General features: G+C 54.0%; 1 protein-coding gene across 5 annotated transcripts; it reads right to left on the bottom strand.

Moving 5' to 3' along the window:
- Positions 1-568: 568 nt before the first annotated feature.
- On the bottom strand, positions 569-22738 carry TRPV4 (transient receptor potential cation channel subfamily V member 4). Of its 5 annotated transcripts, XM_065890577.1 has the most exons (16): positions 22660-22738; positions 22356-22557; positions 19254-19426; positions 14518-14670; positions 13660-13800; positions 12720-13018; positions 11062-11241; positions 9619-9777; positions 9152-9244; positions 8935-9008; positions 8057-8222; positions 7751-7817; positions 4429-4745; positions 2895-3022; positions 1180-1301; positions 569-726 (listed from the first exon to the last, which is right to left on the bottom strand). In XM_065890577.1, exons 1-16 carry the CDS (start codon positions 22736-22738, stop codon positions 569-571), a joined length of 2511 nt encoding a protein of 836 aa, XP_065746649.1. The 5 variants fall into 5 exon arrangements, with proteins under 5 accessions (XP_065746649.1, XP_065746648.1, XP_065746650.1 ...); XM_065890576.1 differs by having other exon boundaries at positions 22356-22738; XM_065890578.1 differs by lacking the exon at positions 13660-13800 and having other exon boundaries at positions 22356-22738.
- Between the last annotated feature and the right edge of the window lie 3818 nt (positions 22739-26556).

Genomic DNA, 26556 nt, shown 5'->3' on the forward strand with positions numbered 1-26556 from the left:
TGCCTATTACCGTCTTCCCCACCGTCTCCACCATCAGTGAACATTTATTGAGCACCAACAATCCCCTACAGAACACACAGAAGGCGCAGCCCCACCCCGAGTGCCCGGCCCTTCAGCAAAGCCACCCCACTTCAGCCCAGGGTGGCCTGTGCGGCCACAGCGTGGGGCGGGGCCGGGGGCTTAGCCGGCGGCAGTGCACCTGGGACGGGGCCTGAGGCCTCTGCCAGGCTCCAGTTGGGGGTGGAGGTTGTGCCACTTTCCTGAGAACAGAGCAAATAAATAAATGGAGAGGCCAGGGTCTGATCCCTGGTGGGCGGAGAGACTGGTGTTGCTTATGTGACTCCATGGGAGTGAGACAGGCGGCCAGGAGCCTCGTGCCCGGGTGGGGAGGTGGGGCTGGAGGCAGGAGCCTGGGGACCAGAGGGTCCTGGGGCCTCCCTGGCATCTCCACCTGGCCCTCACCTCTGGGGGTCGAACAAGGGTGCGGGGGACACCCCAGGAGGCGCCGCTGAAATGCGGGTAGACTAGAAATGGGCGGTGGAGGGGACCCTACTCCTGCCTGCAGCCCCTAGAGGGGGGCGTCGTCAGTCCTCCACCTGGGGGGATAACTCTGCTGGTGGCCGTCACAGCTGGGCTTCCCCACGTTGTCCAGAGGCACCACCACCTCGTCCGGGTTCGAGTTCTTGTTCAGCTCCACCACGCGGGGCACCACCGAGGACCAGCGATCTGTAGTGAGCGTGGCGGAGGGGGAGTGCACATGCATATATTGAGCACCTTCTGTGTACCTGGCACTCCACAGTGCTCTAAAGGGGGAGGTATATTATCCCTTTTTATAGAGGTGGAAAGTGGGACTCAGAGAGGTCACAGAGTCCGCCCAGGAACACACAGGAGTAAATGAAAGAATAAGAATTCAAGCCTGGGTCAGGACGCCTGAGTGCCCATGACCTCTCCACTGCATGTCATGCACTCAGCTGAGTGGAACGGAGGGGCCCCAGGCCTTCACAAGCAGCGGAGGAAGCTCAGTGGCCAGCCCATCAGACCCTTCCATTCTACAGATGAGAACACTGAGTCCCAGAAAAGGGATAGGACTGCTCAAAACAAATCAGTGAGGAGCAGGACCAGGGCTCCCCCTCTGCACCCCTGAATGTCCCCCACCCCTCCACTCCGCCCTCTACTCACCCCTCCGGAGGCGGCCCACGGTGTGCGAGAAGCCGTAATACTGGTAGTTCTCGTTCTTGCCGGGGTCCTCGTTAATGATGCCCAAGTTCTGGTTCCAGTGAGACCAGTTTACCTCATCCACCCTGGTGGGGCCACAGCAGAGGGAGGGTCAAGGGGAGCTCCCCAGAGATAGCACCCCTTCCCAACCCCCAGGCAGCATCCCTGTTCCAGCCTCCCCTCCTACTTTTTTTTATTCTGATAAAATATATATAACATAAAATTTGCCATTTCAACCACTTTTTTTTGTTGGGGGGGGGCTGCACCACGCAGCTTGCAGAATTTTAGTTTCCCTGCCAGGTGTCTGTCCTGGCAGTAAAAGCACGGAGTCTTATCCACTGGACCGCCAGGGAACTCCCCCTCAACCACTTTTGAGTGTACAATTCAATGGCATTAAATACATTCCTAAGATTGCACAACCATCACCCCTATCTATTTCCAAAACACTTTCATCACCCCAAACAGAAATTCTGTCCCCATTAAGCAATAACTCCCCATTCCCCTTCCCACCAGCCCCTGGTAACCTCTGTTCTACTTTCTCTCTCTATGAATTTAACTATTCCGGACATTTCATGTAAGTAGAACCATTCAGCGTGTGATGTGGCCTTTGTGTCTGGCTGCTTTCACTTAGCATCCTGTTTTCAAGTTTTATCCACAGTGTAGCCTGGATCAGTACTGCATTCCTTTTCATGGCTGAATAACATTCCATTGTGTGGAAAGACCTTATTTGTACAGCTATATATCCATTCACCTGTAGATGGACACCCTCCTTCTTGATATTCTCGCTCTTATTATTGAGACACCCTCCTAAAGTCAGGTTATACCCTTTTGGGCCCAAATGGGCTCAAGATCATTTTTCCTTTCTAAAATTATTTTTAAGTTATTTTCAGTTTCCATTTTTTGAGCATTTTTTCCTATGGGTCAGGACCCAGCAAGGAAGATACATTCTCTGTTGCCATTTTACAGATGAGGAAACTGAGGCTTGAACTATTCATCCAAGGTTACAAATCTGATAAATCACAGTCGGGGCTTGAACTTCAAATTCACATTGAACGGGACTGACTAGCTGGCCTGTGGGGTGGGGGCTACCATAGCAGAAACTGACTTTGCCTGACTCCAAACGTGATGCTTTCGCTCTGTGCTGGCAACCACATTACAAAGACTGAGTCCTCTTAAAAGAAGAGACTCACCCAGGGGTTCCCCTAAGAAGCTGGCATTCCCTGTGCATCTGGGTAACGTCCCAAGCCCTGGAAGCTGCTAATAGCTCAGATTCCCCCTTTCAGACGGAGACCTGAAACCCACCCCACTGGTTCGCCGACAGAGGGCGGTGCCCTGTGATGAGAACCCACCTGAGTCCGCTTCCTCCACCAAAGGACAGAGCAGTAACACCTGTTGCCATCGGGCGGTGTCTGTCCCAACGTGCGTCAGGTGCTGGCCGTGCACATCTCACGTGCCAACCCATCTAAGCCACACAGATGGCCAAGGGAGTGATGCTATCATTGTCCCCATTTCACAGATGAAGAAACCAAGGCTGAGAACTAAACCAACTGGCCCAAGATCAGCCGGTGGAACTGAGTTCTGGTTGGGCCCATGGGGGCCTCAGTGGCTCGGGAAGTGGCAATGGGTAGAAAATGTAAGGAGGCCCGATGGTCCTGTCCTGCCCACTCACCCGGCCTCACCTGAAGCACCACCTGCGGTCTGGAGTGCCGTCTGAGCTCTTGCCCACGGTCACCATCTCGCCGGAGCGGAAGGCCTTCCTCAGGAACACAGGGAAGGAGCGCTCGATGTCCAGGATGGTCGTGGCCCACTGCGGGGAGGGAGGGAGGGCGGGCAGGCATGGGTGAGCCGCCCCCAGCCTCGCCTCACTGCTCTCAAGGCAGGAATGATTCAGTGGGCCGGTCTGGACAAAGAACTAGGCTTCCCAGCTCCCACTGCCTCTGGATTAAAATCTCAAATACCCACAGGGGCCTGGCAGAAGAAAATGAATGAAGAAGGATCAGCAGCCTGTGCCCCAGGACACCCTGTGTCCCCTCGGTGCTGGGCATCCCCAGGGAGGGGTGGAGACTGGGGCAGACCAGGGGGTGCAGGTCCCCCACCCCGCATAAGGGGGGCAGCCACCTCTCATCTATCTGAGCGCCGCCAGGCAGGAATGTGAGCTCACCTTGCCAGCCTTCCAACCTTTCAAGAAAGGCCAGAAATCTGAATTTTTCTATGAAATCTCTTAATTTAAAAGTTTTGCATTAATTAAAAAAAAAATATGGTGATGCAGGAAAAAAATAAACTGAGCTGGTCAAATCCAGTCCATAGGCTGCCGGTGGCATCTTATGAGTTATACCCAGTGGGGAAACTGAGGCCCAGGGAAGTAAGCGGTATGGATAAAGGTTAAGAGCAAGTCCAGATGGTTCCCTGAGACCCAGACCTGCGAGGAGGAACTTGGAGTTTTTTCTCACTGCACCCTTTCCTGGAAATGCACCAAGTGATGGTAAATGTGGATGCTGCATTCCCGGGCCTTACAGCGACAGTGAATTTATTGGGAACCCCAGTTATTGAACTGCATGCACCCAGCGGGCTGTGACCCCCACCCCCAGGGCCTCTGCTGTCTAGGACTGCACAGCAACCTGTGGGAAGCAAAGGCAGCAGCTCCCCAGCACCCATGAGGCCTGCATCTACATCCAACCACATCTGCTTGGCGGGGGGCAGGTGGGGAACCTGGAAGCTACCCCTGGGCTGGCAGAAGCCCCTCTGATGAGAATGCTGGCGCTTCCCGGCTCTGGGGTAGCCTGTACACATGCCAGCCTTGTCTCTTGGGCCAGGGTGGGGCACGGAAGCTGCCCCCCACCCCCCCCCCCGCCGTGCTCACTGCAGAACCCTCACTGAAATGTGAAATGTGATGCTCTTTGAGCATTGCCTGTGCCGACAGAGCTCGCTCAGTGGAGCCGGGTGAAGCTGACTGTATACCACAAACTGGACCATAAGGGAATCTGAGCCCACTGCTGGTGGTCAGGCAAGAAGCCACCTGGAAGTGTGTTAGGCGGCTCTGGGAAACAGACAGCAGTCTTCGGTGCCCATTTTACAGACAGGGCAGTGGAGGCAGAATGAGATGGTGCGGCTCGCCCAGAGCACAAGGCCGAGGGGGTGAGGCGGGTCAGGTGGGCCCATCTTAGAAGGAGAAGAGTGGCCGGCAGGGTGGGGACGGGAGTCCTGGGGCCTCACCTGCAGCTTCCAGATGTGCTTGCTCTCCTTGGACACCTGGCCCACCGTCTCCCCCATGAGGGCGATGAGCATGTTGAGAAGCAGCACAAACGTGAGGATGATGTACGTGACGAGCAGGGTGATGAAGACCGCGGGGTACTTGGTGCTGCTCAGCATCTCCAGGTCGCCCATGCCGATGGTCAGCTTGAAGAGGTCCAGGAGGAAGGTGCTGAAGGTCTCACTGTCACGGCACGAGGGGTACGTGGGCACTGTGCAGTTGGTGTGGTCCTCGCTGCACATCTTCACGTTGGCACACGGGTTCAGGAGGGAGACCAGGGCTGTGGGAGGGACGGCGGTGATGTTCACCGAGGGTGAGGACGCCGGCTGAGGAGTGGGGAGGACCCTTCCCATTTGATGGAGGGGAACGCTGAGGCCCGGTTAGCGGACAGCGCTGGCCCAAGGTTACTAAGCGAGCAGTCACATCTCGGCCCTCCTGCATGCAGAGCCTTTGCTCTGTCCACAAACTCTTGTTAACAAGGAAGAGGTTCCCAGGACCTAGTCCAGTGGTTCTCAACCAGGAGTAATTTTTCCCCCAGGGCACCTCTGGTAGGTCTAGAGACATTTTTGGTTGTCACAACTGGAGGAGGGAGCACTACTGGCACCTAGTGGGTAAAGATTAGGGATGCTGGGACTTCCCTGGTGGTCCAGTGGTTAAGACTCCGCACGTCCACTGCAGGGGGCGTGGGTTCGATCCCTGGTCAGGGAACTAAGATCCTGCATGCCATGCAGCATGGCCAAAAAAATTTTTTAAAAAAAGACCAGCAATGCTGCTCAACATCCCACCATGCACTGGACAGTTCCCACCACAGAGAATTATCTGATCCCAAATGTCAGCAGTGCCAAGGCTAAGAAGAACCTCATCGTGCCTATTGTTCTTAGACATCTTGGGAGCCTGGAATGCCAGCATTCTGGGGGCAGACTCTCTCGCGTGCTCCTGTTTCCCAGCTCACAGCAGCCCAGAGAGGAAGGGTAGAAGAAGCTGTTCTCACTAAGACCCTCACGTCCTCCAGACATCTCAAACTGATCGTGGTGCTCATCACTTCCCACTAAGCCCAGAAGAAGCTTCAGAGTCCTTCTCAACACAGTTTAGCACCAACATGTGCATCTGCTCCTACACCATTCACAGCAGGGAGCGTGAGGGGGCTGAGCCCCTTCAGTCAGTGGGGCATAGACTGTCACCATGCCTTCAACCTGGGATTACAGTAAGCAGGTTCCAACTCATATACTAATGCTATTTAATTCTGTGGCGACTGCTGAAATATGTGTTGAGAAGGATTCTGTGATCCATTAGCAATGTCTGTCATGGGCACAATAGTGGGAAACAGCAGCACATGTACCATGTTTGGGATATGTTAGCCTCAGAATGAAGATCTAGTGTTCCCTAGCAGGAGAAGCCCTGGGACCAAGCTGACCACTAAGTTGCTACTTTAACCCCTAGGTTTCTGCCTCAGTTTCTATATTTAGGACTGTGGTATGGCTGGACTCTTGATATGACTTTCAAACAACTGGAGAACCCTTGACAAACTATCTAGTTCTCTCCAGTCCTACTCCTGGTAGGGGCAGTTGGACCCTGTCCCTCTCTCCCCAGCTAAGCTAAGGCCACAGTTCTCCTTCTCCAAAATAATCCACACAGAGCCTTGGCACCATCTGGGTTAAAATATCACCATCATCAGATTTCCTGCTGCCAGTGCTGGTTCCTAGACCAACCTCCTCAGATGTGAATGTGGCCTGGTGAAGCCTGAGTTGGCCACTCCCTTTTGGATACTGGGCATTGGATGGCAGATCACCCACCCCATGGGAACCAGCCCAACAGCTTGATTAGTTTCCCCATCCCTGGTCCTTCCCCCATGGTCTGTGCCACTGAAGTCCCACAGCATCAGGTCATCAAGGAGAAAGCCTATTAGAGGAAGCCAGTGCTGAGCCTTAAGAAAGACCTGGGCTGGGGCTTCCCTGGTGGCGCAGTGGTTAAGAATCTGCCTACCGGGCTTCCCTGGTGGCGCAGTGGTTGAGAGTCCGCCTGCCGATGCAGGGGACACGGGTTCGTGCCCCGGTCCGGGAGGATCCCACATGCCGCGGAGCGGCTGGGCCCGTGAGCCATGGCCGCTGAGCTTGTGCGTCCGGACCCTGTGCTCCACAACGGGAGAGGCCACAACAGTGAGAGGCCCGCGCACAGCAAAAAAAAAAAAAAAAAAAAAAAAATAATCTGCCTACCAATGCAGGGGACACGGGTTCGAGCCCTGGTCCGGGAGGATCCCACATGCCGCGGAGCAACTAAGCCCACGCGCCACAACTACTGAGCCTGCGCTCTAGAGCCCATGGACCCACAACTACTGAAGCCTGCACACCTAGAGCCCGTGCTCTGCAACGAGAGGCCACCGCAATGAGAAGCCCACGCACTGCAGCGAAGGGCGGCCCCCACTCGCTGCAACTAGAGAAAGCCCACATGCAGCAACGAAGACCCAACGCAGCCAAAAATAAAATAAATAAATTTATATTAAAAAAAAAGAAAGACCTGGGCTGGTAGATGAATGATTAAAATGCACCCTCCCCTGTAACCACACCCCTTCAATGTGGCTTTGTAGCTCCTCCACCAAGAGCGTAGAGTCTATTTCCCACTCCTTGAATCAAGGTTGGCTTTAAGACTTGCTTTGGTCAATAGGGTGAAGCAGAAGTGATGCTGTGCCAGGCAGTGACCTTGAACACTTCCGCTCACATTCTGGGAACCCTCAGACCACCATGTGACCAAGTCCAAGCTAGCCGGCTGGAGATGAGTGACCCCAGGGAAGACAGCGAAGTCACCCCCAACTGAGGCCACCCCCTAGCTACACCAGTCAGCCGGCAGCCAACCTGCCAGCTGAGCACAGACACAGGAGCCCATCAAGATTAGCCAAACGTGGCCCAGGTCGGCACAACCACCCAGCTGGGCCACAGACTTGAATGTAATCGTCAGTGGTGGTTGTTTTAAGCCACTAAGTTTTGGGTGGCTTCTTTTGCAACAATAGCTAAGACACCAGTTTTATCATTCTCTAGCTTTTGAACTTGGGCACATTATTTAACCTTTCTAAGCCTCGGTTCCCTTATCTGTAAAAGGTGATAAGAAAGGCACTTCCCTTACAGACTTGTTGGGAGGATTAAATGAGGCAGGAATGGGAAAGGACTTAGCCCAGTGCCAGGCACACAATGAGAACTCTACAAACGCTGGTTATTTTCCTCCACACATTGTGGTGGCCGCTCCAGTCCCAGTACCACCCCCGCCAGGCCCACCTGGGCACCCGGAGCTCACCTGAAGCGTAGCCAATCATGAAGAGCAAGTAGACCAGCAGGAAGCGGAAAAGATCTTTGAAGAGGATCTAAAGACCCCGGCGGGAATATGGAGGCAAAGATGAGACACGTGGTTTCTCGCTTTCCCAACACCTCATCCCGAATCTTCTCTCCAGCTCCACCCTGTCCCTCTCCGATGTCCAGACCCTGCCCACTGCCCCCACAGCACCCCACAGCCTCAAGGCTGCCAGCACTGTCTGTACATATGTGGTGTGTGTGGCTTCCTCCAAGGACATACAAGTCCAGAGGGAACCCCCCGATCCCATACCTTCTGGATCATGATGCTATAGGTCCCCGTCAGCTTCAGCCCACGGGTGAAGTAAAGGGCGTTCATCCAGCCCAGGACCAAGGCAAAGACCATGACGGCCAGGTAGGCCTCAATCCCCGCCAGGTAGAGGGCCGCCGAGACAATCACCAGCACAGAGTAGATGAAGCTACAGGGCAGCAGAGATCACAAGAGGGACCAGAGGGGAGAGGGGAGAATGAGGCCCCTGGAGGGGGAGGCATGCCCTCAAGCCCTCTAGGTAGTAGGTCAGTCCAATGACACCCAGAAGAGAAACCATGTGGATTCACTGGGTTCCCCAGCATCCTGTTAACCAGAACGCTCAATTAATTGGCAACTGATACGTGTGTGTAATGGCCCTGAGGCCCTACCAGAACCAAAAGTGATGTCCTTTGGAACTGGTAGAGAAAGATTCAGTGGTGTTCAGTGGCGATTTTGTGGCTAAGTGAATTCTCATTGTTCTCTAACTCTAAGGAAAAGGGAAAAGCAGTAACACACACGTAACAACACATCCTGTGCCCTGGGCAGACATCATTAATCAATCCCAGCGCTCTTTCCCACTAAACACAGACACAGCCTCAAGATTCTTAACATGGGCACTCCTGGCAGACTTTAGCAATTAATCACAAGCATAAGAGGTTAAATTATTTCTATCCACGGTGCATATGGTGATGACTCTTTAGCAACCAGAATCTTGCTTTAACCAGAAGACCCTTTTGCTTGACACTGGCCTTGTCCTCATCAGGCTGGGTGAATTCACTCCTAACAGAGTCAGCCCCTATCCCACCACCAAACCTGGATGATGTCCCTCCCAACCCCACCTTCCTCACCCCGAAGCTGCCACCCCAGGGACCTCTACTCACTAGAGTAGTTGGAAGGAGCCATCGATGAAGAGAGAATTCACTCCAGGGCATTTCTTCATGAACAAGTCTTTGATCTGGAGGAAGGGAGGGGACGTGTGAGAGAGGTGGAGCCAAGAGAAGTGTGGAGGGGAGGAGAACAGGAGCTAAAAGAGGTGGAGGGAGGGGGGGGGGACAGGCAGGGTGGGAGGGGGGACGAGGGGGGAGGCCAAGCACTCACGTTGGTGAAAAAGAACAGGACCCCGGTGAAAAGCGTGATGATCTCGCCGGCCAGCCTCAGGTAGTCCACCGTGGTGAGGTAAGGGTATGGCGGCTGGGGGGCAGGGAGCATGCAAGTCCTCCTCCAGCCCCACCAACATCTGGTCCCAGATCCATATGTTCCCCAATGCCCCGAACATCTACGTCCTGTGGAGCCTCCTCCCTCACCCTCTTCCCCCTGGGTGTGGGGTAGGCACCTCCCCATCCGTTTCTTTTTTTTTTTTTTTTTTGGGCTGCACCACACAGCTTGTGGGATCTTAGTTCCCCCGACCAGGGATTTACTGAACCCAGGCCCTCAGCAGTGACAGCACGGAGTCTTAACCACTGGACCGCCAGGGAATTCCCCCTATCCATCCCAAAGCCTTCTCCAGTCCCTCCCACGGGGGAACCCACTGTGCCCCAGCTTCTGCCTGGTTCGCGGTCACTCACAGTGCCCTCCAGTGGCTGGTAGTAGGCGGTGAGGGTAAAGATGACCATGGCGCACAAATAGGAGGCCACGTTGATGTAGAAGGAAACGGCCCCAAACTTTCGCCACTTGTCCCGAAGTAGTTCATTGATGGGTTCCACGGCCAGCATCTCGTGGCGATTCTGTGGAAGGCGGGGTGGTCAGGGGGCTAGACAGGCTGACTCCAGTACGCCTTCCCCCACCCTTTGCCCTGGGAGCACTTTTTCCTCCTAATTTATTCTTCAACGGCACCCAAACTTCTGGGCTCAGCATTCGAGGTTCTGCCCCAACTTACCTTTCCAGCCTGTTCTAGACTCATAGAACCCAGAGCTAGAAAGAGCCCTAAAGAATATCTATTCTTGTGGTCCCCAAACTCCAATCTGTGGATGGTGCCAAGCCACTGGCAGCAAAATCACCTATGGAGCTTGTTAAAAATATAAAGCCCTGGGTTTCAACCTCAGAAATTCTGATTCAGGAAATGGGACTTGGAAATTTAGCCCAAGGATAATAAATACTTGACTCACCACAATTTTCCAACTCTGAACCCAGGACAGACATCAATAATTGAGTCCCACACAATAGCTCTCTATACAGTTCCCTGGGCAGACACTACCAATCAATCAGAGTTTGCAGCAGAGATGCCAAACTTCCCACCATCCCCAATCTAAATCAAGTTGGTCACTAATTTCAAAGATGAGGGAAGTGAGCTCTGGTAGGGGAAAGGCATCTGTCCAAGCTCACAGAGCCAGGGCTAGAAGGGAGACCTTCTGCACCCAGGACCCAGCACTTTCTGCCCCATTTGTACAGCACCCTGTCCCTTTAACGACTTGAGTTTCTTTATCATCAAGGATTTGTGCAATTATGTAGTCACAAAGATGCCACGGCAGTGTTATTCCTGATAGTTAAGTGCAGAAACAAACCCAAATGACCAAGAATAGAGGAATGGTTCATTAGAATGTGGTACATTTCCACACAGCAATGATATTGCAGAAGAATATTTAATGGTGCAGAACGATGTTCATAAAATACTCCTAAGTTAAAAAAAAAGAGCTTTTGAAAACTTCATATAACAAATGCTAATGATAATAGCTGACACACAATGTTCACCCTGCGCCAGGCTGTTCATTTGGTCCTCTCAGCAACCCGATGAGAAATGCTGAATCTTTCTCCACATGGTACAAAAGAGGAAGCTGCAACCCAGAGAGGTTGGGTAGTTTGTCCTGAGTCAGACAGCACGTAAGTTCCAGAGCCAGGATTCTGAACCAGTCCTGCTTGCCCCTGAAGGCCGACCCTTACAACCTCTCATTTCCCCCCGTGCCAGATGTTGTTCTGGGCACTTAGTTGGCCTCTTCTTCTGAATCCAACTCACAGACCCACCACTTTGGGCCCCTCCTTCACTGGGCCCCATCTCCTGCCCTGACGCCTACCTCGATCTTGCTGTTGTACACCAGGATCTCCAGCACAGAGGCCTCTTCCCCACACGTGTCCAGGGAGGAGAGGTCATAGAGTGAGGAATACACTGGCCCATAGGCCCAGTCCTTGAACTTGCGGGACAGATGCCTGGTGTCCTCGTCTGTCACCTCCCGACGGATGATGTGCTGAAAGACCTGTGTGGGAGGAGGGAGGGTCAGGGGGTGCTCTGGGGGGCGGGGAGCACTGCTGCTGGGCCACACACATCGGAGGGACCCTGGGAGCTTGGTCAGCCCTTCAAATAGCCCTTCCCAGAGAGCAGGAAGGAGGGAAGGGCAAAATATCTACTGAGCACCTGCTGCATGCCGGACCCTTTCCTCACATCATCTTGTTTATTTCCTACCCTTACCATTCCTGGTTGACAGATGAGCAAACAGAGGCTCAGAAAAGAAGGATGTTCCCTGAGGCCACACAGCCCACTGAATCCAGACTGAACCCAGGTCAGCCTTAAAAATCTGAGTTGTCATGAGTATCTTCTTTACATGATTAAAACAGCAATTAATCAACCTTACTGATCAGTTAAATCTAGTAACAATTATCCTATTCGGTCCTTCTTATTGCCACTCCCACTATCTCTGGCTTACACACAGGGGAACTGGGCAACAGATCCAGGTGGGGGTCCCCCCAGGCCACAGAGTTCAATAGGCAAAGCCAGATTTTAAACCCAGGCCTCTTCTACCGCCTCAGGACTCTTGACATAATTGTGATTTTAGTAATTTTTTGCTGTATTTTTAATAGAGGAATAATAACTCGTACCGATTATTGAGCACTTATTACCCATCCCAGGATCTTTATTAACAGCTTTAAGTGGATCACCTCATTGAGTTGTCAGAACACCATACCACAGGGCACTATTGTTATCCCCATTTTACAGATGAGGAAACTGAGGCACAGAGCGGTGAGATGCCTGAGGTGACATGCTGGGAAGTGGCAGAGCCTGGCCTTGGACCCAGGTGCTCCTGACTCTAGAGAACCCCAGATTTGGTTCTCAATCAGGTCGATGGGTGCCCCACCCAGGGGACAATTTGGCAATGTCTGGAGACATTTGGGGTTGTCACAATCGGTGGGGGGTACTATTGGCATCTAGTGGGTCGAGGCCAGGGATGCAGCTAAACATCCCACAATGACACAGAGCAGCCCCACGCCCCAGAACATCCAGACCCAAATGGCACTAGTGCCCAAGCTGAGAAATCCTGCTCTAGGCCCTGTGCTGTGAGGCCTGAGAGGGAAGCGACTGGCACACAGCCACTCAGCAGGTTAGAGGCTGAGCCAGGACCCCTGCCATGGAGTAGAGGGGAGTACTGCAGGGCTGCAGCTCTGGGACTCAGCTCTCTGTCAGTGGCTTGCCCTGGCTGGTGGGAATGGGGCAGTGAGCATCCAATGGGGTGAGAGGAGCAGAGAGGCTCTGGGATGAGGTTGAATAGCTGGCTGGACAATAGGGAGCCACAGCAGGTTCTTGAGCTGGGACATCTGCACACTGGGGTTGGCAGGATGGGAGGTGAGTGTGCACATTAATAATAATGCGTGCCAGCAGCAGTCCCTCCCGTGTGCGTGTGTGTGTGTGTGTGTGTGTGGAGGGGCAAGAATGCGTGTGTGCCCCCGGCCCTGCCCTCACCCCAATCTTGCCCGTCTTGGCGGCCATCATGAGGGGCGAGAGGCCGTCGTTGTTGAGCACGGCCTCCAGGTTGCTGTCGGGGAAGAGGCGGGCACACTTGAGCAGCAGCAGGTCGTACATCTTGGTGACGAACTTGGTGTTCTCGCGAGTGTTGTCCGCGATGGCCACCAGCGCGTGCAGCACTGTGTTGCCACGGGAGTCCTGGCGCCGCATGTCCGCCTTCTTGTGCGGGTTCTCTGTCAGGTAGTTGACGATGTGGGGCTGGTTGGTGCAGGCCGCCAGCGACAGGGGCAGCTCACCTGTGGGTGAGGGGGTGGTCAGTGACGGGGCCCCGGGGGCGGACACTCAGGGGCAGAGGCCGTGACAATGGATGCAGTGCCCACGGTCAACTTGGACGAGCCCCGGCTGACTGCACGTGTCTGGAGGCGATGCCCCCGGGTAGACGGGGGCGGGGGGGGGGGGCGTCGTGTGACTTGGAGGCTGTGAGGGATTCTTTAAGGGACTTTGTGCCTGAACCCCAAATAACATGGGCCTTTGAGCAGGGGTGAAATTTAAAATCTTTCATGGGTCCAACTGGGACATGGAAGTGATGGAATTTGGGCCCTGCAATCCGACCATCAGTCCCAGCTTAAGTCAGACCGGAGGATGCGAGTGTTAAGGGGTGGGGACACCCCATCACAACCCTCTGATCCCATCACGATCCCCACTGTAGAGATGGGGAAACTGAGGCTCAGGGCAGTGTGGTGATGTTCTACTCCTCAAAGACAAGACCTCAGTGACCAAGACCAGTAAGGCAGCCTGTGTACCGGGTGCTGTCTGGGCCTGTGGCCAGCGCAGCCCTGGCTGTTTGGGGAGGGGTCAGGGCTGCCAGCACCACCATAGGCCCCCAGCCCGCAGCCTCTCCCCCATGGGCCCCAGGCCCCACCGGGCCCCTCCTCACCAAAGTAGAAGTAGCCTCCCTCATCCTTGGGCTGGAAGAAGCGTCCCCGGGCCTGGGCGTGAACATCGGCACCTTGGGCCACCAGGAGCTCCACGTAGTGTTTGCAGCGGCGCTCGATGGCGATGTGCAGGGCGGTCTGGCCTGGGATGAGGTGAGGGACAGTCACCAGGGGCAAAGACCCGACCAGTCGCGGGAGGCGCTGGGGTGCAAAAGGGAGAAATCCACCCGAGGGCAGCAAATAGACCTTCAGACATTCCCAGATGTGGAGTCTCTGATGCCCAAGGTCCCAGATCTGCTGCATCACGCAAGCAGAATCTTAGGCTCAAGCGATATCCAACTTGGAGGGTCCCAAATGTGGGAACTTTTCAGACTCATAAGAGGCTTTCATCCTAGAGGAAACAACGGCATCATGGTCTCACAGAATTTGGGATATAAAATTCACAGCCTTTGAATCTGCATATCCAGGAATCTGGAAGGTCAAGTTGGATTCACAGATCTCAGAATTTAGACCCAGGGAGCTGGCACTGGTGACACCTGTGCCTCTCTGAGCTGGTGGCTCATAGACCTATTGCAACAAAGCCTCAGAGTATCCAGAACCTGAGCATCTTGGGTCCAGATTTCCAGGTTCACGGCCCCTTTGGCTCACTGCATCTGGGAACCTTGGAACCTTTGATTGTGAAACTCAGAATATCCAAGTTGGAAGGGGTAGTTATTGTCCTTTCGTCCGTTCATTCATTCATTCAACAACTGGTTCCTGGGGATGTGCTGGCACTTGGGGCCCAGATTGAAGCTCTCAGTTGGGGGGATGGTTGGACAAGTAAAGACGGTGCCCCCCTCCCGCCCAGCCCAGGGCCTCACCTCGGTAGTAGATGTCCCGGAAGGGTGAGTTGATGAATTCGCGCATGTTGCCCGTGCGCTCAGCGATGTCCAGAAGCACAGGGATTGTGTCGTTGCGGCCGTTGCTCAGATTCAGCAGGGCTTTGGGCAGGCAGGTCTTCCCTGTGGATGGCTCTGTGAGTAGAGACGTGCGGGAGAAGGGGCGCTCGGCCCGTGGCCCAAACTGCTGGGCAGCTGTGGACAGGGCACTGGGCAGGGAGCCAGAGGTCCTGGCCGTGTCGGTCCTCCTCTCCGAGCCTGTTCCCTATCTGCTCCCCATGGTACTGAGAAGGTCAAATAAACTCAGAGGAGCAGAAGGTTTTTTGTTTGTTTGTTTGTTTTGCGTATGCAGGCCTCTCACTGTTGTGGCCTCTCCCATTGCGGAGCACAGGCTCCGGACGCGCAGGCTCAGCAGCCATGGCTCACGGGCCCAGCCACTCCGCGGCATGTGGGATCTTCCCGGACCGGGGCACGAACCCGCGTCCCCTGCATCGGCAGGCAGACTCAACCACTGCGCCACCAGGGAAGCCCAGGAGCAGAAGTTTTTTAAAATGTGGGAAGCTGCAGCCTGTAGAGAGGTTGGTGTTTACCAAAGCATACCTGGAGAGAATTTTAAAAAATCAAATAAAAAGGCGGAATGCTGGGTTAAACAAAGCCAACCGTATTTCTTCACTACAGGACTTCTCAGAACCTTTAATCTGTTAATGAGGACTGTGAACCTCTAAAAGCAGACCCAGGAGGCAGTCTTTTCCTGCCTATTTGCACATAGATCCTTTTCCCATGAAGCGATTACACTAGTGCCCCTAGAGGGGAGCAGAGGGAGTGCAGCATTCCCCAAAGTGGAGGCTGTGAGCCATAGCGAACGTGAAATTACCTTCGAGGATTTGGGGGCTTCTGCAGATGCAGCAATAACATTAAAAACCCGAGTGTGCAAGGTTTCATCCGCTTGACAAATCCCTCCTGTGAAGTCAGTCTTTGTTTTGTCCTACTTGGTCCTTAACACCTCCCACTAACGCTTACTGTCCCTTCGCAATTTTCTTTCCCTTGTATTAATTTTTATGGTGACAGGAGTTGATTTATATCTTTAAAAGAGCGAGTCAATGAAAAGAGAACTTACCTGTGAATCAGGCAGGGGGCAAAACGGCCAGATGCAGGAAGGGGATCAGGAAAGGGATGAGGAATGCGAAAGGCAGGTGTGGGCTGAGGGGCCCGCTCTGGAGCCAGGTCTTTGGGGGCTCGAATTGGGCTTTGCTCCTGATTTCTGTGTGACCTTTTCTGCTTCAGTTTCTTGTCTAGCTAAATTGAGGCTACAAAGGGAAATTGTGGGACTTCCCTGGTGGCACAGTGGTTAAGAATCTGCTTGCCAATGCTGGGGACATGGGTTCGATCCCTGGTCCAGGAAGATCCCACATGTCACGGAGCAACTAAGCCCGTGCGCCACAACTACTGATCCTGCGCTCTAGAGCAGGTGAGCTGCAACTGTTGAGCCCGCGAGCCACAACTACTGAAGTCCACGCGCCTAGAGCCCGTGCTCTGCAACAAGAGAAGCCACCGCAATGAGAAGCCTGCGCGCCACAACAAAGAATAGCCCCTGCTTGCCGCAACTAGAGAAAGCCTGCGTGCGGCAACAAAGACCCAACGCAGCCATAAATAAATAAACTTATATATATATAAAAGGGAAATCGTGAGCTAATAGGTATTTGTTGATGAGCCCAGAGCCAGGCAGATAGGAGTCTTCAATAAGTAATACTGCTGCCTTTATTACTCCACGAGAAATGCTTTAGAGCCTCTCCTTAGGTGCTGGGAAGTGGTGAAAATGCAGAGACCTGAATTTCTGTCCCACGCTCCTAGGAGTGAGGTTGCTCGGACAAGCCTTGTTCTGGTTACTTTTCGCTACACCCCTGGCGCCCAGCCCAGAGTCGACACCAGGTAACTATGTACCGAATGATAATGGACTCCAGTTCCCCATCTTCATAAGGTGGAGGGGACCCCAAATGCGGGCCGAGGCCCCTGGGGATTCTGTCCAGACACACCCGCATCAGGGGAACCTCGATCAGTCTGTTTGCTAATTGTCAGACAACTCACGATCCTGCACGCTGACCTCGTCATCTTTCCCTCCCCAAAGCCCAACCCGGTCTGCGTGTGTCCCCTCCGTAGATGATGGTGTCCCCAGCCAGCCAAAACTTGTGTGTCACTCTTATCTTTGTCCTCCCTTCTCCCCACATCCAGCAAGTCCCACAGATTTTACCTATTTCTCCAACCCCTCCACCACGCTCCATCTCCACTGCCACCATCCTGGCCCAGCCACCATTTCTCTCACATGCCTGGTTTCCACCAGCCTCTCTGGACGTCCTTTAATCCACTTTCCACATAGCAACTGAGTCCAACTCTGGTCATGTTTAGCCACAGGGCCTTTGCACATGCTGTTCTTTCACCTCCTCTCTAATCCTTCCTCCACCTCTTTTTACCTGGCTAACTGCAGTTCATTCAGACTTAGCTCAAGTGTCACCTCCTCCCAGAAATTCTCCCAGATCTTCCTGATTAGGTCAAATTGTCCAATACAGCCTCTTGTGGACACAAATTACAGTTTGTAATTGTGTATTTATTTCTGTGATTGCTTGATCAAGTTGGTCTCACCCTCGAGACTGAGAGCAACTTGAGGACAGGGTCATATCTGCTTCACTCACCACTTCCGCCCCACACCAGCACAGAGCCTGACACTTGGTAGGTGCCCAATAACCACTTGTTGAATTAATACACATTCAGCGAAGGGGCAAGCTGGGCACTGCAGGGAATTCCAAACCACAGGAGCTCAAGTGGTTTGTGTGGGATGTGGAACTAGACCCTGGATTTGGACTTCCACACCCCCAGGCCCAGGCTGTAGCAGGGTCCGGGGCTGCCAGCCTGGGTCCTGGTATAAGACACGAAGAACGGCGGCTACCCAGAAATGGGGAGGGGTTGCAGTTACGGACTCCACCAGTAGGTGGCGAAGTAGCTCTGCCCACGAGGGGATGAGGGGCGGCTGGAGCCAAGGGCCCTAAGTTGACTGCCAAGTTGGAGGTTGTGTGTGGGCGGAGGGGAGGGCCGGTCACTGACTCCCCTAAGAATCAATGAGCCTCTGGCTCACGAGCCTCTGGCTAGAAAAACACGCAGGGGCAAATCCAGGTTTTGGGGAGCCCGAGACTTACACAATTTGGGGATCCTGTTAATGAAAGCGAACACACAATTACAAGTTCCAGATTAGGTCCAGGGCTACAAAGGGCCAGAGCACGCAAGGGGCCTGAAGCCTAATTAATGGGCCTCACGGTAAATCCCCCTCTACAGGTGCGTTATTCTGTACAATTTCAGGGCCCTCTCCCAGCCTATCTTAGGGTCCCCCACCCACCCTCATGCAGGCACACTGGCCTGGGGGTTCCCAGCCTAGGCTTAGAGCCCCCTTTCAGCTCAGTCCTGAACTCAGAAGCCAGAAGGCTTGGCAAGCCCAGCCCGATGCTGCTCCGTCCGCCGAAGCACAGGCACCATGATCCCCATCTCACAGGGGTTCACTCCACCCCCAAAGCTCCCCACTTTTGCCTGGTGAACTTGGGGGGCCAGGTGGGGCCATTTGGCCGGGGCTTAAATGTGGGTTATCGCCAAATGAGATTCACACCATCACGGAGACCCTCTCCGCAACTCTAAGCTCGTGCCCCAAACAAGGCCACAGCACCTGGCTGGGCACCATGAATGAATATTTTTTATAAGTCCAGTAATTCTCTTCTGATGGACACAATAATACAGCATCGTATCGTTTTGGTGTTCAAAGAATCTGGTTGATAAAGGTATATGTGAAAAATATACTGCAGAGCCGGTCAGCCTACTTTCACACTTAATTTACTTGAAGTACCTAAAGTCTCCAAAAATGGCCCCTGGTCTCCCTGAAGCTTCGTCAGCCCCGAGCTGCCACAATTCTCGACATTTTATATGGATTTGTGGGGTCACTCGGCCAGTTAATTACAGCTCACCTGGCACCCGGCACTTAGCAGGTGGCTGACTTGGGTGGAGAGGCTCACAGGCCACCTTCCCCAATTTGCAGGGAAGCCCTGGGGTAGCGGAGGGAGCTAGTGCCCCGAGGTGGGTGTTCTGAGCCTGGACGAGGCTGGAGAGTGAGCTGTCTAGGCTGAGTAAGTCCCAGGGCAATGGTGACTGGGCTCCAGCCTATAGCGGGGAGCCAGAAAGCTGGACGGGAAGGGGGGCAGAGCCTCAGAAGCAGAAGCAGGAATGCCCTGCTCCCCACTCCAGAGCTCCCCTCAGAGGGGGCAGGAGCTCCTGGGACCCCAGCTGCCTTGTGCTTGGCACTATGGAATTCTCTGTCCTCAGAGGCCAGGACTATGCTATTATTATTACGCAGGGTACAGATGAGGAAACTGAGACCCAGAGAGGCCACACGTCCCTTAAGTGGTAATGGTGGGATTTGAATCCAGGTGGGTAAACTCTGCTCACCTATGACACTAATCTTTTCATAAATGAAGCCTGAATGAATGAACAAAGAAAGGCAGCAAAGGCCCAGAGAGGTTAAGTAATATGGTAAAGAACACACAGGACCAGACTCCCTGTCCAGTGCTCTTCCTGGCTAGCGCAGCCCACTAACCCAAGGGAAAATGCTGAGGGGAAAGGGGGCCCCCAATGCCAGGCCTCCCCCAACTCCCAGCTGGCCCACCTGCTATTCCTGGGTGGCTTACCCCGGAACTCCTCGTCAGTCAGCCGCTTCTTGTGGGTCAGCAAGAAGGGGAGCAGCCCGTCCAGGTCAGCGGTGGAGCCCCGAGACACGATGTCAAAGAGGATAGGCCGGTTGAAGACTTTGAGTATGGGAGGCGGCTGGGGCGTGGGAGCTTTGGGGCTCTGTGGCTGCTTCCTAAAGGGGGAGGAAGCCGGGTGATAGGAGGGCTCATCCTCTGCCCATCCCACAGTCTCTAGCCTTAGGGGCCCAGGGATTGGGGGGTGGGGGCAGCTGGAGCCCTAGGGAGGGACCAGACTGAGAGGAGAAAGACATCTGGAGACACAAAGGAATGTTTTATCCCAATAGACTCTACCTGGTACCTGTGTGTTGGTTGGAGACAGACAGAAAGAACACACAGCCCACCCATCCACCCACCCACCCATCCACCCACCCATCCATCCATCCACCCACCCATCCATTCACCCATCAATCCACTCATCCATCCGTCTACCTATCCATCCATCCATCCATCCATCCATCTATCTATCCATCCATCCACGCACACACACACCCATCCACCCAACCACTCTTCCATCCATCCATCCACCCATCCACACACCCACCCATCCACCCACCCACCATCCATCCATTTGTCATTTACTAAGTACTTAAGAATCCAGAGACTGGAAGAGACAAAGATAGTAAGAAAATAAAGGAGGAACACCAGACTAAAAGATAAAGCAACTCTATCTTTTATTCAATCATTCACTCCTTGATTTATTCATTCAACAAACATTTGAGACAAATGAGGCCATGCACATAAGTGCTTAGTCCAGGCCCCACCAAAGTAAACACCCAATAAATGTTAGCTGATATTCCTGTTATTATTTAGCGCCTACTGTGTATCCAGAGTCTGTATGTGTGGGAGAAATGCCGAGCTACAGAGGCAGGTGGAGACAGAACAAGATGGAGAGGGCTGGGGGAGAGGAAGCAATGGAGAAAGAAAAAAGGGAAAAAAACACACATTCATTCAGTCATTCAATAAACACTCATTGGGCACCTACTGTGTGCTAGGTTTTGAGAGCCAAAGAGCTGGAGCAGCAGCAGCCCAGGGGCACCATGAGGGCAGGGACGCCCTGTGTCATGTCCTCACGCACCCAGTGCCCGGAACATACAAGGGTGAAGAACAATCTGTGAAATGAAGACAGGATGGAGAAGAGAAAGAGGCGGAGATGGGGAGGGAGAAGAGGGGGTGTAGGGGAGCAGAGAGTGAACCACGACAGAGGTGGCAGGGCCAGAGGGGGAAGGGACACTGAGGCAGGGGCTTCAGGGCAGAGAAGGCCAGCGGCTCACCAGGGGGAGTGGACAGCCGCTCTCCCTCCTTCCTCTGCCCGGGCCCCAGATTTTACACCCCAGGGCAGGGCCTCCAGTGATGGGGGCCATGGAAGGGGGAAGAGGTGTTTCCTGACGACGGGGGCACACAGGCTAGGGCAGCCCCCATTTTATCTGCTCCTGAACTGTGACCTTTGAGCCAAAAAATGAGATGAAGTAACACCCTCGCCCTCAGTCTTCACCGAGGCAGCCTTCGGGGTCTCTGAAGACCTCAGCCGCTTAGCCACGTCCCAACTCCTCTGCGGCCCCCGCAAAGCCGTTAGCCCTGGCTGTCTGGGGTAATGGTGGGGATGAGGGCTTGAAGGAGGGGATCTGAGGGAGGGGAAAGGGAGACAGGGAGTCCACCAGCTTCCAATGGGACCTTGGAGGGATGGGACACCAGGGCACTTTGCTGCCCTGGGCCTGTTTCCACCTCTGAGTGGAGTTTATGCAATTTGTCCAGTACAGCATGTGGACTGCGAGGCCCCATTTCTTGGACACATTGAGCCCCTCTAGCCTTGGGCCCCTGTACATGCACTTCCCTCCACCTGGAACACCTTCCTCCCACCACCCCCGCTGTGTGGCTGCCCTTTTTCACCCCTTAGCGTTGGGCTTAAATGTCAGCTGCTCCAGGAAGCCCTCCTGGACTACCTTTTCTGTATCAGCTCCCCTCTCCCACCTCAGCACCTCCCCAAAAGTGAATTGTCTAATCACTTGCTTATTACCTGTCTTGTCCTCCAAACTGAAGGTACCAGTGACAGCTACTCAGTGTCTGAGCTGAGTAGGGGTAACGTCTGTTCTGACTCACCCCTGGAGACCCAGGGCCAACCGCCCTACCTGGCATGTGGTGGGTGCTCCAGAAACGGTCACCGAACAAATTGGTGGCTCAGTGAATAAATAAAGGAAACAAAGCCAGGGCTGAGGAGGTGAGTGGGCTTCATCCAAGGGCATAAATGAGTCTGTGATCAGCAAGGGGGAACAGAGGAGGACCAGGTGACAACAGGGCATCTGCAGACTTCAAGACTCTCCTCCAGACACACACACAGGCCTGAGAGAGGTTTTCATGGGCGGATGGCTGGGCAGAGAGACAGCAGATGAATAGATGGGTCGATAGATATTTGAATGAGTGATGGTGGATGGATGGACGGACTGGACAAGTGGATGGGCAGATGGAAGGGTGGGTAGCTGATGACAGAGAAAGAGAGGGAAAGAGAAAGAGAGAACAAAAGAAAGACACGGAAATGAAATGAATGAATGAATGATGAATAGTTTGATAGCTGACTGGCTGGATGAACAGAAACAGTGAGTAGGTGGGAGAATGGATGGAGTTTGGCTAAGTATATGGCGGATAAATGGAAGGTTTGTTGTATGAGTGGATGACTGGCCAGAGAGATGTGACAGATGGATAGATGGGTAGATAGATATTCGAATGAGTAGATGATGGATGGATGGACGGACTGGACAAGTGGATGGCTAGGTGGAAAGATAGGTAGCTGGATGAATGACTGAGTAGATAATGGATGGATACACAGATGGATGGATAAGTGGACAGACAGATGAATGAATAGACACGTATACAGAAAGGTGGACAGATAGGTGGATAGATGGATGAGTGAATAGGTACACAAATGAATGAATGGATAGAAGGATGGATGGATGGGTGAATGGATGGATAGATGGATGGATGGATGGATGGATGGATGGATTCAATACAGAGGTGGAGACCCTCGGCCAGGCAGCCAGCAATACTCACTCTATGACCTTCCTCCTCCACCGCTTGTCACTGGGGTGCTGACGATAGGTGCCATAGTCAAAGAGCGAGTCCATGGGCGCCTTCTTGGGCCCAGGCACCACTGAGGACTCATACAAGGTGGACTCCAGCAGGTCGATGGGGTTGGGCACCCCCTTGCGGAAGGCGCCCTGGAACTTCATGCGCAGGTTTGGTCGCCCATCGCCTGGGCCAGCAGGGCGACCACTATCAGCCGGAGAGGGCGACGGGGAGCCGTCCTCCCCCTCGAACAGGTTGGCCAGCGAAGAGAGGGGGAAGGCCTCCCCGCCGGGGATGCCACTCTCATCCCCGGGGGGCTCGGCTACCTCCCCAGGCCCCGCGCGGGGGCCTTCGCTGGGATCCGCCATGCTGCCCCTGGACCTGTCTGCACTGCTCGGCCTGCAAGGGAACAGGAGGGGAGTCAGGCCGGCTCCAGGAAGCCCCCTCCCACGTGGGCAAACAGCACTGCTGCCAGCTTCTTCAAAGCCACCGTTGTAATGACAGGGGTTCAGGGTGGCCACTCCCAGATGTGGTTGGCCGCCAGCCCCCGGCAGGAGCTGCAACAGAGCCTCTTTCAGGGACCTGGAAACGTGAGTCTGCCTCAGGTCCAGCTACCCTGGACGTTAGCTGGAGGAGAAAGGGCATCAGAGTCACACTGGGTCCCCAGATCTGGAGCCTGGGGCCTACTCCTGGCCAACCAAGCCAGCTTCGGGGCCCCCAGAGCAGGGTTCAAGTTCCAAGCTCCACATTTAGCAACCGTGTGATGCGAAAGTGGATGGTTCACAGCCTCGGTTTCCTCACCTGTGAAATGGGGAAGCAGAGAGCACGTGTTCCAGTGGCCAGTGCCGTGCCTGCCACACCGTAAGCACCTACTAAAACATAACCATCAAATCTATGCTTCAGGGACACTAGGTGCTCAGAAATACTCATGAACCCACTGTGGGAGTCAGTAGCCCTCAATTTCCCAGCACCATCATTATGACCCCATTTCACAGAACAGGAAACCAAGGTTCCGAGAATTTAGTCAACTTCCCACAGTGCACAAACTCTGCTCCCCAGTGCCAAGCGCTGACCCCTTCCCTCCCCTCTTTGCCTGGTTAACTCCTGCCCACCTGTGATCCCAGCTCATGTCCATTCCTCTGGGAAGCCCTCCCTGACCATTTGTTCATGAGATTAGTTAATTCCTGAGCTGTGAGCACCAGAAGATAGGGAATGCATCTGTTTCGTTAACTCCTGTGTCCCTGACACCTAGAAGGGTGCCACATGGACACACGACCTGATGACAAAGGTATTATTTGTTCCCATTTGTCAGATGAGGAAAATGGAGCTTTAAGAGGGGAAGTCATGGGCTTCCCTGGTGGCGCAGTGGTTGGGAGTCCGCCTGCCGATGCAGGGGACGTGGGTTCGTGCCCCGGTCCGGGAGGATCCCACATGCCGCGGAGCGGCTGGGCCCGTGAGCCATGGCCGCTGGGCCTGCGCTCCGCAACGGGAGAGGCCACAGCAGTGAGAGGCCCGCGTATAGCAAAAAAATAAATAAATAAATAAAAAGAGGGGAAGTCACATAGCTTGTAAGAAGAGTTGGACTTCAATCCAGTTCTCTCTGGCTCCCAGGCCCAATTAGCCAGGAGAAGGGCAAGGGAGGGACAAGGCCCTGCTGGCTGTCAGCCCCTGCCCTCTGCGGCGCGCCACTGGGAGGGCTAGACACCAAGGGCAAGTTTCCTGGAACTCCTACCATCCCACCCGGGCTGCAGGAAAATGTCTGGAAAGCCCTCTTTTCTATATCTCTCCATCCCCACACATTAGCAGAAAAACAAATAAAGATTGGTTCCCACCTTGTTTGTTTTGTGGCTGCCAGGAGGGAAGGCTACGGCACTGCAAGAGGCCTCTCTTGGCAGGTGCAGCAGGGCACACAGAGGGTCAGAGCTCCTGCCGGGGACAGACCCCCTTCTAGGCACCAGAAGGTAGGGAGAGCCTAGATTTTAGAGTCTTCCAGGCCTGGGTTCTAACCCCAGCTCTGCTATTTATGTGCAGCATGACCTTGAGAAAGTGACCTTAGCTACCTGAGCCTCAGTTTCCTCATTTGTAAAATGGGTACAATATAGTAGCTTTTTTCATACGTTTGCAGGAAGAAGTAAATGAGATCAGGCATGTCCAGTGTCAACCCTGGGATTAAACCGGGGGCTGTCAGTGATTATAATCAAAGGAGTAAGTAAGGGTTAGGAGCACAGTTGCTGAAATCAGATATACCCAGTTCCCATCTTGGCCCTGGTTAATTAGCAGCTGTGTGATCCTGGGCAAATCACTTCCTCTCTCTGGGCCTCAGCTTCCCCACCTGTAAAACCAGGGTAACCACACCTCCTCCTAAAGCTCTTGGGAAATGCCAGTGCCCTCAGGAATTTGAAGCACCCACCTGATGCCAGCACTTAGTAGGACTTCAGGAGACATTAGTTCCTATCCACCCGCCAGGTGGGAAAGGGAGACCCCTAGTGGTTGCCACGTGAGTCTGGGCTTAGTAATGCAGGAATGGGGGTACGTGGAGGCAGAGAGGGTGTGCACTGGGGTGCAGGCATTGAGGGGGAAGATTAGACTTCCCCCGGCCCAGTCCTGTTCACCTCAATGGGGACCCAGGGTCAAGGGAAGAGGAGGCATTGGGCACATGCTTCTGCTGTTAACACCCTCCTTATTCCTGCACCCCGTCCCAGGGCCCTACGGGGGCAGGACAGCCCCTGCCTTAGGGGGGCCAGAGGAGGCAGCCGCTCAAACCCCCGCCATGCCTGCACCCCCTGCCCTAAGAAATCTCAACTCAGATGGCATCCAGGGTTTCTGGGGACTCCACAACAGGGGGTCTGGAGTCAGCCAGCCCCAGGTTCAAATGCCCCCTCAGTCACTCACACCCTGCTCATAGCCTTGACAAGACACATAGAGATCAATATGGACATATTAATTATGGTGAAGTAGCAATTTTGAACTAAACCCCCGTCATCATGGTGATTATGTGGCTCTGATGGGCCCAAGTGCTTCATACACGCACTCTCACCCGGTCCTCACTGCACCCTTAGACCAGCAGTTCTCAGCTGGGGGCCCTTCTGCTCCCCAGGGACACTCGGCAATGTCTGAAGACGTGTTTGGTTGTCACACTGCGCAGAGGAGAGAGGGCTACTGGCATCTAGTGGGTCAAGGCAGACCAGGGATAGTGCCAGACATCCTACAATGTACAGGACAGTCCCCACCACAAGGAACGACCCAGCCCAAAAAGTCAATAGTGCTGAGGTTGAGAAATCCCGACCTGGAGGTAGGTACTGCTATAATTCCCCTTTCACAGATAAGGAAACTGAGGCTCAGAGAGGTTAAGTGACTTGCCTGAGACCACCCAGCAGATTAGTGACAGAACCAGGATTCAAATCCTGGCAGTTGGCTGTGGAGCCTGGGCTACCCTAACCCCTCAGTTGAAGGCATGGCCTGGGAGCCAGGCGCCACACCAGACCCTTAGAATATCTTGTTCAAGGTGCACAACAGCCCCGGGAGGTAAGGGCTATTATTCTCAGCTCATGCTAATCTCTCTGAGCCTTGGTTTCCCTACAATAAAATGAGGGTTGCAAAACAGCTTCTATCCCATAGGGCTGCTGTAATGGGCAAGTCAGGTGTCTCTTGGGCACCTAATAAGCACTTGACAAATACTTTAATCATCGTCGCCATGATGATACGGTCCCAGTTTACCTGTCCTCCTCACCACCCCGCCTGCCGGGCACACACATGTGGTAGGACTACAGCCTGGCATTCACGGCCCAGGTTAACATTCACCAAGCCCTCCCAGCCTCTCCCTTGGTTAACCGGCCAGAGCCTCCCATTTTACAGCTGAGGAAACTGACTCTGAGATGCCACACAGAGAGTGAACGAACGGCCTTGAAGAAGGCCTCTGGACTCCGAACCTTGGACTCCTTCCACACCACACAACCCAAGTGTGTACAGACACCACTATGCACATCCACACACATATACACGTGTACGCACACACACATACACACACAGCCTGCTCTGTGGCCATCCCCTCCCCAAACACTGCCCTGTTCTCTGTGGTTGGGGATAGAGTTCACTCCCTGTTCTAATTTGCCCTGTAGGCTGTTATTACACATTCCAAACCCATGCCAGATTTAGAGGGAAGGAGGGGTACAGGGCAGGAGGGAGG

The sequence above is a fragment of the Phocoena phocoena genome, chromosome 13 (assembly GCF_963924675.1).
Source record: "Phocoena phocoena chromosome 13, mPhoPho1.1, whole genome shotgun sequence".
Taxonomy (NCBI): domain Eukaryota; kingdom Metazoa; phylum Chordata; class Mammalia; order Artiodactyla; family Phocoenidae; genus Phocoena; species Phocoena phocoena.

Coding starts and splice junctions, on each gene's coding strand:
- TRPV4 (XM_065890576.1), bottom strand. CDS start 22,738: ATGGCGGATCCCAGCGAAGGCCCCCGCGCGGGGCCTGGGGAGGTAGCC. Junction 14,671..19,253: donor GACTGACGAGGAGTTCCGGG/GTAAGCCACCCA, acceptor CTCTACTCACAG/AGCCATCCACAGGGAAGACC. Junction 9,778..11,061: donor TGTACAACAGCAAGATCGAG/GTAGGCGTCAGG, acceptor CGCCTTCCACAG/AATCGCCACGAGATGCTGGC.